Below are 17,972 nucleotides of genomic sequence, written 5' to 3' on the forward strand. Positions count from 1 at the left end.
CAGCACCTGCAGGACTGCATGGATAAGGCAATCCCAAGCAAAACAAAGACTCTTTGTACCAAAGGCAAGCGTCCAGTCTGGTGGACCCCAGCCATAAACAAACTCTACAACAAAAGGAGGAAGCTACTACAAGATAGAGCAAAATCCTTAAGAGGTAAGACACCCTTGATCACTATAAGTAAAAAACTAAGAGCTCTCATAAAATCATCCAAAGCAAATTTCGAGAGAAAAATAGCTAAAGACTCAAAAGACAATCATAAGGCCTTCTTTAGCTATGTTAGAAACCTGGGAGGAAACTCCCAGATATGCTCAGACCTAGTTCAAAATGATGTGAAGATTACTGATCCTACAGACATTGCCAACATACTGGCTGACAGGTTCAGTGCAAACTTCTCCCCCTCCCCCGCAAAAGGAGAGATATCTATACCAAACGATTGCAGCCGCCCAAACATCTCCAGCGCCCAAGTGAGAACTGCTCTCCAAAGCAAAAAACACAGCATCCATGGGACCTGATGGTGTCCCCGGCTGTGTGCTCCATGAACTCAATGAGGAAATAAACCCACAGCTAGGACAGCTGTTTAATCAAAGTCTTACCTCTGGATACCCAGGAGTGGCGCACTGCAACTGTGGTACCACTTCACAAAGGCGGTGCCTCCACCGACCCTGGAAATTACCAGCCCATTAGCTTGACAAGCCTTATCTGCAAAGCCATGGAGAGGATCATAATGAACCTCATAAATAAAGACATAGGGAATTTGCAGACTTTGGATCCAACCCAGTTTGGCTTTGTCAAAGGCAGATCGTGCCTTTTAAACTTGGTTGACTTTTGAAACAGTCACCAAAGCCATTGATGAGGGAAAGGCAGTCCATACAGCCTACCTCGATCTGGCTAAGGCCTTCGATACAATACCCCACTCGGGTATCATTGAAAACTCATCAGCTTAAATGTCAACCCATACATCACAAGATGGGTTGCAAACTGGCTGAGTGACAGAACCCACAGGGTCAGAGTTGCTGGCGCCATGTCAGACTCAAAGCCTGTCACAAGTGGTGTCCCACAGGGCTCAGTCCTGGGCCCACTCTTGTTTGGCATCTACTTTTCGAAGTACAAGCAAACACAGGAGGGTTATGGCTGACAAAGTTTGCAGATGACTGCAAACTGGGCGCCATAGTAGAAAACACATCTGACACAGATATCCTTCAGAAGGGTCTCACAGAAACGGATAACTGGTGCCAGAGCCACGGCCTAAAGTTAAATGCCAAAAATGCATAGTCATACCCTTGGGAAAAACAAGGTTACCCTAGCTACCAAATAGGTGGCAATCCACTGAGCACAGAAGAAGTTATCAGGGACCTGGGGACCCAGGTTGATAGTAGTCTGTCATTCGACACCCATGTAGCTAAAGTAGTTAGGAAGACCTTCTACATTGCCCACCTTATCGTGAAGGGATTCTCATCTAGATCAAGGGAGGTCATAGTCTCCCTTTACTCATCACTCATCAGACCAATGATTGAGTACAATGCCCCATTCGGAATGTATCTGACCCGACACTTGCAGCAGCTGGAGAGGCCACAAAAGTTCCTCACCAAAAGGATAAAGGGTCTCAAAAATCTGACCGATGCTGCCCGACTGAAAGAACTCCAGCTCTATTCAGTCGCTTACCGCTTGCTCAGAGGTGACCTTTGCCTAACATACAAGGCCATGTCAAACCCAGATTTGATGAATATGCTTCACCTCAAAAAATCTAGATCCATCAGAGCCACAAGGGCGGGAGACTTAAACCTTGACACGGCTATTAATAGGACATGCTGGAGGGATAGATTCATCACCCAAAGACTCCCTATGCTGTGGAACAAAATCCCGGTACATGTGAGGCAGAGCACCTCGCTGGCCTTGTTCAAGAGAAATCTTGACCAATGGATGGGAGATCGCAGATATACCCCAGGGATTACCTCAGTGTCACTGCTCGACAGAGGCACAGCAAAATAATGGGTATAGTTCCCCATACTAAAGGGGTGGCGTAAGCCACAAAAAGATGGGCTAGGCTTGTAAATGCCCTCGGGCAGATAGCCTAGTATGAACCTATGAACCTATGAACCTATGTCCTTATCTATCAAGGTGCTAGAAGACATCAGTAGCCATAAACTGAAAGTGCTTCAAAAATAAATATCTGTGTATATTTATATGAACCTTTTATATTATTTGTTTCCTTAGAAGGAATTTAGGTTTCTGTATCTTTAAATGTGAACCTAGCTTATTTTCTGACTAGACGTCAATTAGAAAGAGTCAGGGGATGGCGTACACAAGTAAATGCGACAAGCAATAAGTAACTCAAGTTTCTAGTGATGTTTGTGGCTGTTAAATTGTCTCGAGAACCAAGCGGGAAAAGGTATGTGTTTTTTCTTTTTTCTTTTCCCTCTTATTTGGTGACAAACTCATGTAGTGGCACGTGAGCACTCTAGTTTGTGGAGTAGTGTTCACAACTGTCAAACTTTGCATTTTAAACATGCTATGCCTTATTTCTCTACAAAAGAAAAGACAACAGGATATCTAAGCTAGTCACAAGCATCTTTCAACTCCGGATGTCTGGAGCCACAACACACATGACTTATAGCCTCAAAATATCACTTAAAACATATTTTTCACTGGACTATATCAGTATGTGCATATGGGTCAAAGGCAGAACATCTTTTAAGATTATTTAAAGTAGTCTTATGATACATCCTAACTGAAATACTTCATTTCAAAAGCAACACATTTCTGCCCAGCATTAGCGTTTATCCAAACAGGGACACTTTTAACTTATAAAAAGTAATACTATCAGGGATGTAACTAATAATAAGTTATATAGCAGCCATTACTATACCTATTAAGCAATATAACCATATACTGATTAAAGTATTATAAGTTAATGAAGATTTAATAAAAATAAGAGAAAAATAAAAACAACAAAACACAAAGAGAGAAAATAAATAAATAAATAAATAAATAAACTATTTGGGAACATTATTATGCATTGATTACTCTGATTAAGAATATAAAAATAATAGATGGATAATAATGAAAAATAGAGTAATGTTTAAATTATGCTTAGTATATTGATGTGATTTAAGATAAATGTATTTACATTTATATTAATTATGACATTTAAAATATAATTGAAAACAGTACCTGTTTTGGTGTAACTTGAAGACAGTAAGAACTTTTCTTTTGTTGTTAGTATTATTATTTAGATTTTTACAGAATATAACATATGTAAGATTATTTGTCCTTTAGCTTTTTTTTCTTTTGCTCAACAGTTTTCCAATTATTTACTTCAGCATTTCTCTTCGGTGTACTTATTGTCCAGTCCATAGATTCTTCATGTGTTACGATGTTGTTGTTGGTAAGGTATTTTATTGCTGAATCTACTGTTTCAAAGATTTTTATTCCATTTGGTAGAAAAACTTTGTCTTGCTGGAAATAAAAGATGGACTTTCAGTTGCTTTTTCTTCAAGGTTTTTTTTATTGGTAGAAATTCTTTTCTTTTTGAAACCACCATTGTAGAATAATCATTGTCAAATCTTATTAATGAATCATTGTATTTGATGGGAGAATTTGCCCAAGCATTTCTTAATATAAGATCTTTATCTTGTGTAGAATAAAGTCTCACAATTATAGATCTCGGCTTGTTCTTACCCGGAGAAGAAGCATTTCCAGAAGCTGCTAGTGATCTATGCGCCCGTTCTATACCATATGAAAGAGCTTCAGGTATTTTTGTTACATCTGGTATCCAGGTGGTAAGAAAGTTTATCATATTGTCCCCTTCAGATTTTTCTGGTAGACCATATATTCTAATATTATTTCTTCTTGTTCGGTTTTCCATATCATCAAGTTTTTCTAGTAAATATGTATTCTGTTGAAGTAAGAATTCAGTTTGTTGTTCTTCTACTTGAACTCTAGTGTCAATGTCACTTAATGACTGTTCAATAAGTGATATCTGTCCTTTCTGCTGTGTAAACATTTCTTGAAGCTGTTCCAGTTGTTGTGAGCACTTTTCTTTAAAAGTATCTATTTTATTGTCCATCTTGTCGATTTTTATTGTAAGTTCTTGTATATTTGTAATGAGAGACTGCAGGTCTTTTTGAGAGAAGAGTCTTGTGCTGTATTCCTTAGATGACTCATGCTGTAAAGCTGATATTGGTGCTGATTTTCCAGTAATTAATTTGACAGGAATTATTCAAGTTCTGACAATAAAATTTTTCTTATAGATGCTCAGAGTTATTAGAAATAAGTTAGTAATAAAAATTTCTTCAAATTAAATATTATTTTGTAAAATTCCTGTCAGGAATTGTATTGAGGTAAGAGAGCTGAAATGAAGTGCAGCTATCAGTTCAGCATCCTAGCCAAGCCCATCGAGATGTACTTTCTGAAGGACAAATGTCTAGTATTAATGACTGCCTGTAATCCTCAGTAATTTAACAGAAAATGAAAATTGTTTGAGGGACATGCAAAAAGATAATGTAAAACCAGGGGTGCTCTGCAAACTTCTGGACAGCTGAAAGACACATTATCAAATCTTACCAGATCTTACCACTGTGTATTTTTGTGCACTGCAATTGCTAGACATGTTAACCTCTGTAATTTCATATTGTCGACTCATGTTTTCCTCTCCAGATCTCAATGGAAACAGACTATGCCTAGATGGAACTTTACAATCAACAAGCAAAAATAAATACAAATTTAAACTATGTTCTGCCTTAGTAATAATAACAATCTTTTGGCTTTTCCCGATTAGGGGTCATCACAGCAGAACTCCAGTCTGCTAATGATTGTCAGTGGATTTTTATGGTGCCGAGTTGCCAGCCCGATGGCCAACCTTCAAAGAAGGCAAACCCATTCACGCATACACCTACCTGCATGTCTTTAGACATCATTCAACCGCAGGGAGGACATGCAGACTCCGCACAGAAGAAACTCCAGCCAAGAATCGAACCAGAGTACCTCTTGCTGTAAGGCGACAATGTTAACCGTTGCACCACCGTGGCCTTATGTACTGCCTTAGTAATGATCTGCATTACTTGGAAAATCCTTGATAAATACACTACTGCAATACATAAAGAAAAACATCACTGTTATACTATCATGATATACTATTTACAATCAACTGCCCAATCTTTTATATAAAATAAAACACATAGGTTCATAGGTTCATACTAGGCTATCTGCCCTAGGGCATTTATTAGCATAGCCAGAGTGTATTTGGCTTTCACCACCCATTTTAAATTAATTTTGCTATGCCCTTTTTCGAGGTTAGTATACTGTGCCTCTGTCTAACAGTGACACAGAAGTGATACCAGAGGTAAACCTACGATCCCCCATCCACTCATCAAGATTCCTCTTGAAGAGAGTCAATGAGGGACTCTGCCTAACCTGGATTGGGATTTTATTCCAGAGTGAAGGGAGCCTCTGGGTTATGAATCTGTCCCTCCAGCATGTCCTATTTATTTCAGTGCTGAGGTTTAAGTCTCTTGAGCGCGTAGCTCGATGGGATTTGGATTTTCTAAGGTGCAGCATGTCCATTAATTCCGGGTTGGACATGGCTTTATACGTCAGGCACAGATCGCCTCTGAGCAGGCGGTATGCCACTGAGTAGAGCTGGAGTTTCTTTAACAGGGCAGCATATGGCATCTATTTGAGCCCTTTGATCCTCTTGGTGAGGTACTTTTGGGGTCTTTCCAGTTGCTGCAGGAATCTGGTAAGGTACATCCCAAAAGGGGCATTGTACTCAATTATGGGCCTGATGAGGTATGAGTAGAGAGGCACGATGACCTCCCCTGATCTAGATGTGAATCCCTTCATGATTAGGTGGGCTATATAAAATGTTTTTCTAACCACTTTGGCCACGTGGTTGTCAAAAATGAGAGATTGCTATCAACTTGGGTCCCCAGGTCCCTAATTACTTCTTCTGTACTTAATGGATTACCACCTATGTGGTAATTTGTGGGCACTTTGTTTTTGCCAAAGGGGAGGACTATACACTTTTTGGCGTTTAGCTTGAGGCCATGGCTCTGGCACCAGTTGTCTGTTTCTATGAGGCCCTTTTGGAGGATGCTTGTGTCAGCTGGAGAGTCGATTATAGCGCCCAGTTTGCAGTCATCTGCGAACTTGGTCAGCCACAGTCCTTCCGTGTTGGCCTGTACCTCCGAGAAATATATACCGAACAGAAGAGGTCCCAGGACTGAGCCTTGTGGGACACCACTTGTAACTGGTTTGGAGTCTGACATGGCTCCAGCAATTCTAACCATGTCGGTTCTGTCCTTGAGCCAGTTTGCAACCCATGTAGTGACATAAGGGTTTATATTTAAGCTGGTGAGCTTATCTATAATGCCCGAGTGGGTATTGTATCGAAGGCGTTTGCGAGGTCTAGGTAGGCTGTGTGGACCACCTTCCCCTCGTCAATGGCCTTGGTGACTGTTTCAAAGAAATCAACCAGGTTTAAGAGGCAGGATCTGCCCTTAACAAAGCCGAACTGGGTAGGATCCAGTGTCTGTAGGTCCCCAATATCTTTTTTTATGAGGTCCATGATGATCCATTCCATAACTTTGCAGACCAAGCTAGTCAGGCTTATGGGGCGATAGTTTCCAGGATCCGTTGAGGCACCACCTTTGTGGAGAGGGACCACCGTTGCTGTACGCCACTCTTTGGGTACATATCCTGTGGTAAGGCTGAGATTGAACATTAGTTTTTTGTTTGGGTTTAGCTCTTCCTGGAGTTCATGTAGGATGCAGCCCGGGACATCGTCTGGTCCCACTGATGCTCTGTTTTTTGCTTTGGAGAGGGCGGCTCTTATCTGAGCATCTGAGAGGTCAGGGGGGCAGCACTCTGCTGGGATAGATATTTGCCCTTTTGGGGGGGGGGGAGAAGTTTGCACTGAACCTGTCAGCTAGGATGTTGGCAATGTCTGTGGGTTCAGTGTATTTTTTGTCATTTTGGACTAATTCTGAGTATATCTGGGAATTCCCACCCAGGTTCCTAACATAACTAAAGAAAGCCTTGTGATTATCCTTAGTGTCCTGTGCAATTTGTCTCTCGAAGCTGGCCTTAGACGATTTTATGAGTGCCCATAGTTTTTTGCTAACACTGATCAGAGATGCCTTCCCTTTTTGGGATTTTGCTCTATCATGTAGTAGCTTCCTCCTTCTATTGTATAGTTTCTTTATGGCTGGGGTCCACCAGACAGGACGTCTGCCTTTGGAGGATTGGGACTTGGTTTTATTTGGGATTGCATGATCCATGCATTCCTGAAGGTGCTCATAGAATGCGTTTATAAAGGATTCTGCGGTCTGGGCCGTATTTTCCACAGGCCCGGGGGCTTTGAAGGATTCCACCTCGGTTTTGAGGAGTGTGAAATTTGCTTTAGAGAAGTTTTTCACTGTGGTTTTCTGGGCAGGGGGTGGGGTCGGGATGTGAATATCCAGTGAGATTAGTTTATGGTCTGATCTTACCAGTGAGGGATACACTTCTGGTCTGGAGTATAGAGTCCCCATATTGGTGATGATCAGGTCCAGTATGTTTTCCCCTCTTGTGGGAGTGGTAACAAGTTGTTCCATAGCATTTGAGTTTATAAATTCTAGGAACCTTTGTGCTAGGGTGTTGGAGCTAGAGTAATGCTCCCAGTCTATGTTTGGGTAACTGAGGTCGCCCAATATAATGGTGTTTGGAGAGACCTTCATATTTTCCAGTGTTCTCAGGAAGGCCAAATGGGGTTCCTGGGTTTGGGAGGGTGGTCTGTAGCAGGCTATAAACTGGAAGGCAGTTTTACCCACTGTTAGTTGCACATGGATAGTCTCTGATGCTTTGTGCTGTGCCACCAACCAGGAGGTGTGGGTATCTTTGACGAATATTGATACTCCCCCTCCTTTTCTGGTTTGGTCCAAGTTTTGCGGCCGAAAAGCATGGTATGATGTATAACCTGGTAGTGCTGGGGTGCTCTCGGGAGCCTTGAACCAGGTTTCTGTTACTGCACAGATATCAATGTTCTCCATGCTAAGGAGAGTTTCGAGTGCGTGCATCTTGAGGTTTAGACTTCTGGCGTTGAGTAGCATTACTTTTAGTTTCTTATCCCTTGTGATACCTATGGAGGTGGGTTTGTCTTTTGAGCCTTGCCTAAAAAAGGCACTATGGGGGTAGCAAGAGCCTTTGCCAATATCCGAAAGCCCAGGGGTGACAGGTGCAAGCCGTCCCTAGCGAAGCATCATGGCCTGTCAAGCATGTCATCCCAGGCTGACAGGCATTGGATCCCCTTTGAATGACATCAATACTTAAGCCAATTGTTGAAATTGATCATCTTGTCTTCATATTGTGGCATCATTCTTGGTGAGGGTAAGATGCTACTCAAGGTCAGGGTCATACCGGCCTGGGCCACATGCTCAGAGAGCTCGTCTATGCCTCTTTTCATGTAGTCCAGGGAGGTACGTCTCAGGTCATTCACACCAGCATGGACAATGACAGAGTCATATTTGTACTTGCCTTGGAGTGACCTGAGCACTTGTGTTATGTGGCGGATCCTAGCACCTGACAGGCAGCTCACCATGACCTTCTCCTTGTTCAGTCTGGTGAGCGGGACGTCAGTGTGCCTGACGATAGAGTCACCTATTACAAGTGTATCAGGTGTGTTGTTTAGCCTTAAGGGCTGTGACTGTTCGGCACACTGCCTTTGTGAGCTATGTGTTGCAAGTGTTTTGTTTTGGGGTAGCGGTTGCTTGGCTGTCTGTTTTGGAGGTCTCCGCTGCTTAGGCAGATTTTTATTTAGAGCCTCCGAGTATGTTTTTGTGTGTTTATGTGTTTGGTTTGCTGTCGTGGTAGGTCTTAAACCAGAACTAAAACACTTTTAGAATAACAGACACTGAGCCCTCAATCAGCAGTTCCCAACTTAGAAGGATGTAAGCTACCTGTCCTGCCACCACAGTGCAGGCCACAAACCTTCCCAATGTAAAACAACTGGTCTGAGCCCAAGTGCTTAATCCAAAAGACTTTGAATGATAGCTACACACTTTAATCAAGTTACTACCAAGCAGTAATAAATACAATTGAATACTTTAAAGAATGCCTGGATTAGTGCTCAAGTTATACAAGCAAAACTAGATTCAGCAGGCCTGGATCTAGTCTATGCTACAGCAAACAAGGTGTACCAATTTAGTAAGAAGCAGTACAAATATGCAGGCACTATAAACCTTTAACCAGAAATTCACAGCTCAGAAGGGCAGAGTCCAGCCTCTCCTCCCACAAGAGTGCAGACCACGAACCCTCTTAATGTAAAATAACTGATCTGAAGCCCAAGTGCTTAAACTAAAAGGCTTAGAGTGAGTTACACCAAGCAGTAATAAATACAATCGAGTACTTTTAAGATGACGCAAAAGCAAAATAAAGTAGGAAGAAACACAAATACAGTAAAAGCAGATTCATGTAATGAAAATTACACTTACAGTTAGAAAACCAACAGTTTCCTGTTTTCTAGTCTCTGACTTATCATAGAATGATTTACATGTTGCAGTAACATCATTTTGAATGTTTTCAGCATTTTCTTCCATATCTTCCAGAGTCAGTGTTATTTCCTTCTTGAACTCCAAGCTGGCATTGGCTACTTTCACATTGGTGACCACAGCATCATGTGTTGTACATTCAAGGTTGTCTTCCTTCGGTTTCAGAACTGTCACTTTGTTATTTTTAAGCTGTTGCAGTAATTTTTGCTCCCAGTCATGTAGTAACACGTGCAGTTTTGTAAACTCTTGCGTAATGTACTGTTCCAAACTATAAGCATCATCCTGGAAACAAACACAGAAAGAATCAAGTTGAGTGACTGTACATCACAATGTCAGTTTTGTCTATGCACTTCTCATACAAACAAATGAGTGAAGGTCAGTCCTGTTGCAAACAGGCCAAGCACCCGTCCACAACATCTGTAACCATAGTAAAACACTTCGTCCATGGCAAGGAAAGAGGAACAACCATCTAGGGTTCTTTGTCTCTGAGAATGTGGAAAGGGGATAATGAAGAACAAAAAAAACAAAAGGTCACTGCAAATTGCTGATTATGGGAGGAAAGAAACAAAAAAGGAAAAGGCAGGTAGCTGTGTGTTTCAGGGGTTGGTTTCTGTCAGTCTAATCTCTGTTATACAGCCTGGATAGCCTGTGATGACTAAAGTGTCTCTCTGGATATGCACAATTACCGAGAGGCTATGATCCTAGAAAACCTCTCCAGCTGTAAGGAGCAAAGTAGGCTTAGTGCCTACAACAACATTAATATAGGATTAACAGGAAATGCCGAGAGAAACCACTTTGGTGGGGCTATGACCTTGGTCAAAGCTGCACAGGAAGGCCTCAATCAGGTCATGCTGTTGTACGGAATTTGTTTTCAATAAAATGAATAAGTGGGGGATTTTATATCTATATATATCTATATATCTATATATATATATATATCTATATATCTATATATATATATATATATATATATATATATATATATATATATATATATATATCTATATATATATATATATATATATATATATATATATATATATTACTTCTACAATGTAAAAATTAGCACATAAAAACACAAATAACTGTGCCATAATTCAGCCATAGCAAACTAAGAATTTGCAATGCAACTATCATTACGTATTCTAGATTAGGCTAGTGTTAGGTCTTTTGCATGAAATTTGGATACATACATTCATTTTATTTATTTTCCATTTGTTTACAAGGAAAGTCCGACTGGACACTGTTCTTTTTCAATGGAGGCCCCAGGAGAAAAGCTCCACATAGAACATAATACATACAATTTAACATCATTTGATTAGAATTGATCACACAGTGAAGGTAACAATCAGGATCCATTTGTAAAGTAACCAGTCAAAGAGCACAAGACATTAAATCCTGGCTATTACAGAAATACTATCAGTTCGTAGATTCCCAAGTCAGAATATTGAAATAAAGTGAAGGTAGCAAGACTAGAAAAGAAGAGACATATACCACCCGATGGTATTATTTGTACAGGACTTATTAGGTTATTTTTAGGTACAGTATTCTAGCTTGATGTGGGCTCCAATTGCCCTACAGTAAGTATAGTGCTGGTAACCGTAAAGAAGAGGTATTAGTATTGATTGAGAGATACGGATTAGTTAGGGGCAGTGCAAGGACACAGCCATTTGCTTGAAAAGTGATTTGTGAGCATTTTTTTTTTTAAATTGAGACAAGGCTGAAATATTTGTAATGTCCTGTGGTAAGGCATTTCAGATTTTGCCAACATAACTTGAGAAGAGGGATTCTTCAGCTAGGTTATTGGTTCTATTGATCTTACTAAGGTGATTGATCTTAATACATGTAATGTAGCATGACTTGTAGGCGTCTGATATTGGGAAACACATGGGATGCAGAATGGGTAGTACTGACCTATGGGAGATGCTGTTCAGAGCAGGTACATAATGGCTCATGTGAGACCTTCATAACTTCCTTTCACTACATTAATCAGAAATGTGGATTATCCAAGTATTAGATAATAAGGTTCAGTGCCATTAGCTCAACCTTTAAAGACAAAAATCAGTCTGTACTTTTTTTCCTATTCCCTTCCTTAGAAATATTGCAGAAAGTTGTGTAAATTATTGCCATAAAAAGAGTAAATGTCCTTCTCATCACTCTTGCAGTATTCCTCACTGAAGGGATCTCCTGTCAAGGATAAACATTGAGGTAGCATATCAAAGCCTTTACATCTTACAGCTGCCACATGCCACACACATGATCCCTGCACTGCGCGAGGGACATAAAGGTGATATACAAACACAAATATTCATAAATTAATTACCCAACGAGGAACAAAATACCCCCTCAATGACCATCTAGAACACACACAGCCAGAAGAAAAAAGTTCAGAAGGGAAGGGAAGTGACAGCCCCTCAGCCCACAGTGTAACAAAAGACAGATGCAAGAGCCATAACAGAGGGGGGAAGGATGGAGGGGCCCAATACTGAAACAGTGAAGAGAAGGACATCTACTGTTACAGTAAGATTTTCTACAGCTGTACTAAGTCCTTCCATATCACTGGTGCAGTATTCATAACAAAGTACAAGACCTAAGAAGAAGTCTGGGGGGAGGAAGGCACAGAAGTGTCCTCTATAAATCCATGCAAAATAGCCCTGGCAAAACCTGTCCTGGAAACAACATCCAATTTGTAATGCTTAATAAAAGTATGAACAGTGGACCAAGTAGCAGCTTCAAGGATGGAATTAGTGTCTAAACCCTTGAAAAAGGCACAGGAAGAGGCAACCACCCTAGCAGAATGTGCATTTACAGATGAAGAAACATATTTTCCAAGAAAGAAATAAAAGGAAATGGCCTTAGAGATTCAGGAGATGGTTTACCTGGAAGCAGCTAAACATGAAGTCCTGGAATGAAAGGAAACTAAAAGTTGCTCATTATTTGTGAATAACATGTTTTATCCAAATTACATCAGAGCTGTCTACACAGGCCCAAGTGAAGAACCTTCTCACTGGCAGACTGAGAAGAAGGACAGAAGGGACAGAAGTTAAAGACTGTTTAAGGGACAACTCATTGACCACCTTAGATGTAAAAGAATAAGTACAAAGAGACATCCCATCTCTGTGAATAATTAAAAAAGAAGGAATGGCCATAAGAGCCTGAAGCTCAGGCTTTCTCTTGGCAGACGTTAAAAGCCAACAGTCTTCCAAGTACAAAGTTGCAAGGAAGCTGAAGTAGTGGGTTCAAAAGCAGCCCAAGTCAACTTTTCAAGACAAGAACTGAGGTCCCAAGGAGGAATAGGCTTTCCAAAAGGCCTGATATGAGATCAGAAATTGCTTGACCTCAAACCAAGAGGTCAAAAGAGTGTTCAAGGGCAGACAAGCAGAAACAGCAGACGGGTAAGCTTTAACTCAAGAATACACCAAGCCAGCATGGAGCTAATCACACAAATGACAGAAGCAGAGGAACCCCTACTGAGAAGGGATCCTGATGGAAGAGTGGCACCAAACAGAAAATTTTCCATTTAGGCATATATGATTTTCTTTAAGAATTTTTTTTATTAAAATTAACATACTTACAAAATATACACAAAGGAAGAAATTCAACATCACATACTGTAATACAACATTGGGAATATACTGAATCATCAGAGCAGTCTTAAACAAGTAACACATATTAACACATTAAGAGTCTTGGTATTTCAAAAGCAACATTTCAAGGCTATCCCAAACACAAAGTCTTAGTATGATTTATAGATCTTACTCTGATCACTTCTTTTTCATTTTTTTTAATGTAGGAACTGAATTTGATTCCAGTTTTTTTTTTATGTAATAACTATTCTAGCTACTACCAGGAAACTCCAGAGCAGTTGTTTTTGTTTGGCCTTTAGAGATAAAGGAAGTGGAACATTCATTAGTATTATTAATCAAGTTAAAGAACAATTACCAGACAATAACCCTTAAAAAATATACTTATTTCTTCCCAGTATACAATTTACTTTTTCACAATCCATAAAGTGTGTGTCCAATCAGGTTTTACATCTTTACCACATCTCCAACAGCCTGAAGAAGTCATTTTACTAAACCTAAGAGAATTTATAGGGAGCTACAAACATTCTATCTGTATATTTCTACATAAAACTTTCTAGTATAAACTTGAATAAGTTTGACAAACTTATTTAAGCAACAATGTTTTATTCTTATTATCTACTGAGTCATTCAATCCACTAGGATCCAAAAAGTTCAAAAATTTTGCATCAAAATTATTATTTACAATTAACTTACATAACTTGGACAAGTTTCCTTTGTAGGTCAACTTACCTTCGATAAAAGCATTCATGGGAACAGTGTTCTGTTCCTCATCACTCATATTATCATGCATCTGGTTTCATTAACTATTCTGTCAGGTCTACATTACGACACCAAAATGGCAAAGTGTAGGAGCATCCAAACTGAATGCCGTAATAAAGCTCATCATAAATCTGCATATACCCCAACATGTCTCTTTATACCCCAACATGTCTCTTACATTGAACTCAACTAAATTCAATACTAATGCTTTGAGGTAACCAGGTCTATGTTTTGTTTAAGAATAACCAAGTACAAGAAAGTGTTTATTTTTACACTAGATATCTTGATGATATCTTTATACTTTTAAAAGGTGACTCTGAAGCAGCTTCTCACTTAGTGAATTATTTTAATACCTCCACTAGTTTCTTACAATTCACTTTCAGTCAGGAAGTGATGCCTTACTTACATGTTGAACTCAAGGAGGATAGATTAGAGGTAGACATACGTCAAAAATCTACAGGAAAAGCACATATTCAAATGCATTCCTTCACTATTCTAGCTGTCATCCGTTTCATCGGAAACGTTCAGTAGTCAAGGGACAACCTGTTTGGGCAGCTAGAATGGTAACTGATGATGAAGATTTTGCTTGCAAGTGTTATAACTGAAAGGGAATGTTCCATAGACTTGTTTAACCCAATGCATTAATATTGAATTTAGTTGAAGTTCAAAGTAAGAGACGTGTTGGGGTATCTAAACCTATCCTCAGATATGAAGAAAGACAGATTATCGATGTTAGAATTGTAGTGATTAATATTAGTGCCACACAGAGTATTTCTAACGACACCAATTTTAAGTTGAGCTTCATTACTGCATTCAGTTTGGATGATCCTACACTTAGTAGCATCATATACAAGAACTGGAATTTAGTAATGAATGACACTGCCATTTTAACTAAAGTGGGTGAATGCCCTAAGCTAATTTTTAGGAGGGGGATTAATTTGAAACATTTGTTAGAAAATAGAACCGTTTGCCCAACTAAGCATCCAGATATGTACAAGTGTGAAATGTGTGCTAATTGTAAGTTCATGGATTTAGGTAGACAATTTAGCATCAAAAGGGTTACATATAAAACAAAATAAAAGATACAATTGTAACTCCAAAATGGTAGTTTATTTGGCTAAATGCCAATGTTGCCCCATCTACTATATAGGTAAGACAGAACGGAAATTCAGAGAAGGAGTATACGAACACATCTACTCCATTAACAAGGGTAAGATGGAGAAGGCACTTAAAAATGTGCTTTCGCTACTGCAATATGTTTTGCAAGTTCCACATAATTGATCAAATTGTTCCTGACAGTAGAGGTGGCCCCTACTCATTGAAGTTAAATGAGCCTGAACTATAGGCATAAATGATACATGTTCAATTTTATGCTTATTAAAACTTACAAGTCTTGCTAGATAACAGGACAGGAAGTATAATCTTAGTGCACGTATATTTTTGTATATATATATTCTTATATATATATATATATATATATATATATATATATATATATATTACACATACATGTATAAAATATAAATATGTTATACATTTTTATATATATTCTTTATTTTGGAATGCATTTGGTAATGTGTACCCATCATTAATGGCTAATATTCATGCAACCATAAAGTTTTGAGGTTTCTACCATCTATTAGAAAAAAAAAAGGGGAGGGGTAGAATGACAATTTCTTTTCCTATTGGGCTAGAGTAGAACACATGATGTATGCTTCAAGATTTTTAAATGCATTGTTATTAAGTTTTGGCTTATCTGAAGAAGTTTGTTTATCTTGACTAAACAAAAAGTGCTTAATAAACACCTGTTGGACTGTTACCCTTCGGCACCATTTCTTTGTTTTTGCAGTTATTGTATTTTAGAGTAATAAGCCTTGTTAACCGAGAATCCATCCATTTTTTCATTGTTTCTTACACTATTAGCTGCTGGTTAAATAAATAATGCAAACAGTAGTGGGGCAAGGGACTGTCTTTGTTTAAAGTGAATCCCTGAGAAACATAAGAACCAATTAACATATGGAGTCCCTACACAACTTTTTAAATATTCCAACAAATTGTTCTGGAGATGCAAGCACTTATAATGTTTTGATTCTGTAAACTGGAAAAAGCAATGTCTTTCGGCTTTTCCTGGTTAGGGGTCGCCACAGCGGAACTCTGGTCCACTAATGATTGGCAGTGAATTTTTACAGTGCCGAGTTGCCAGCCCGACACCAAACCTTCAAAGAAGGCATACCCATTCACGCACTCACTTACCTGCATGTCTTTAAATGTCACTCGACCACAGGGAGGACATGCAGACTCCGCACAGGAGACTCTCCAGCCAAGAATCGAACCAGAGAGCCTCTTGCTGTGAAGTGACAACGCTAATAAAAGCTCTCTTGCTATCTAAGCTAATTACAGCCAATTTCTTGTCCTTCTTTGTGCTAAATCTAAGACAGTTATTACCCTTTTCATATTAGCATACTAGTCTACTGACTATAAATCCTGTTTGATCTTTATTAATTTACTACATCTCTTAATCTTGTAGTGAAGGAAAAAGTAAATATGTCCACATTTATATAAGGAAACTAAACTTATTATGCTTTCCTTGGTTAAATATACAGGAGATTACAGAAAATTTCTATGAGGAAGGAATTATTTTGTCACTCTGAATTATCCTGAAAATGTCACTCAGTAATTCAGAAATATTTAATGGAAGAAAACTATATAATTCCATACTTATACATCTAACCCTGGAGGTTACCATGTTTCCCTTTTTTAAAGCTTCATTAACTTCTATTAGGCTAATAAGTCCATTCAGCAGAGATATTTATTGGTCATTAAGTTTACTAGTAACATTTACTTTAAATATTTGTCAATTTTGTAATTATCATGATTATTTGCATCTTTATTAAGAACCTCATGGATTTAAAAAAATATTAACCATTTCCTCTGTATCTGAAGTAAGCTTATTAGTGTGAGAACTTCTGATATTACTGATTTCTGCCTTTCTGCTTAACATCTAACTTCTACTAGCTAATTTATGTAGATTTTTTTAAGTTCTCATAACTGTGCAATCTTATTTTTCTAAAGCTATCTCCACTTTATGTGTTAAAACTATTTGATATGTTGTCATTAATTTTTAATAACTTCACTCTTACTAATGTCTTGTTTGTTGAACAAATGTTAGGTTGCATATTTTATTTTGTATTTCTAACATATTAACCCACTCTTTCCTTTTATTACTAACCTATCTTCTCATTCTGTCTTGAATATGCATTTTTAAGGAGCCCCATAGTATGACTTTACTAACCTAACCATCATCATTCAAAGATTAAAAAATTCCCAACTTGTTCCTTAAGATAACTTTAAAATTCTTTTAATTTCATCATATATACTGGGATTCTACAAACAATCTGAAATTTCCTTACATTTATTAATATATTAATACTTGGCGCATTATGATCAGATACAGGACAAGGAATAGTTTTAAAATAATGCACTTTATTAAGTAAATCTGCAGAGACATAAATCCTATTAATTGTAGTCTGTGTCTCATGAGCATAAGAATGAGTGAAGAACGAGGACTTTTCTGCTTTTACTATTAAATCAATTATCATTAATAATCCACCTGTTTAGTGCTTTAGCTTACCAGAAGTTTAGTTTTGTTCTGTTCACTTTTATCTGCTAGGCTAGATATGCAGTTAGAATCCCCTGCTAAAATTAAACTACCTTCCAATAATTTTGTATTAAGTTTAAGTGCTCTTTAGCCATTCCTGCACCTATTAGAAGGATCCAGTAAAAGTTGGCTAATTATACAGTTTGTAATTAAATATAATAGCAAATGTATACATTCCTTTGGGGTTGTTAAGAGATTGTAGAAAATCTACTGTAATGCCCGAATTCATGCAAAGTATAGCAGTTCCTCTCCTCTTTTTGTTAAAAGCAGGTAACATTTCATAAGATAGGTTACTTATATATTGTCCATCTTTATCAGATGAATCTCTTGCAAGAATACAATGTTTCTATTTCATTTTAGATACCTCATTAACGATTTCCATTTGTTGTCAAATATATTAACAGATAAGTTAAACTATCCATATTGTATACTTAAAGATTTCT

General features: G+C 38.3%; 1 protein-coding gene across 2 annotated transcripts in view; it reads right to left on the reverse strand.

Moving 5' to 3' along the window:
- The window catches only part of LOC122813957 (zinc finger protein 26-like), a 350,754-nt gene that overhangs the window by 267,933 nt on the left and 64,849 nt on the right, over nt 1–17,972 (reverse strand). For both annotated transcript variants that reach the window (XM_044086504.1, XM_044086503.1), the window contains exon 4: nt 9,469–9,807. In XM_044086504.1, the coding sequence (XP_043942439.1) occupies nt 9,469–9,807 (339 nt within the window). The remainder of the gene's footprint in view (nt 1–9,468; nt 9,808–17,972) is intronic.

Source organism: Protopterus annectens, chromosome 10.part0 (assembly GCF_019279795.1).
Source record: "Protopterus annectens isolate FY-2018-M chromosome 10.part0, PAN1.0, whole genome shotgun sequence".
Classification (NCBI taxonomy): domain Eukaryota; kingdom Metazoa; phylum Chordata; order Ceratodontiformes; family Protopteridae; genus Protopterus; species Protopterus annectens.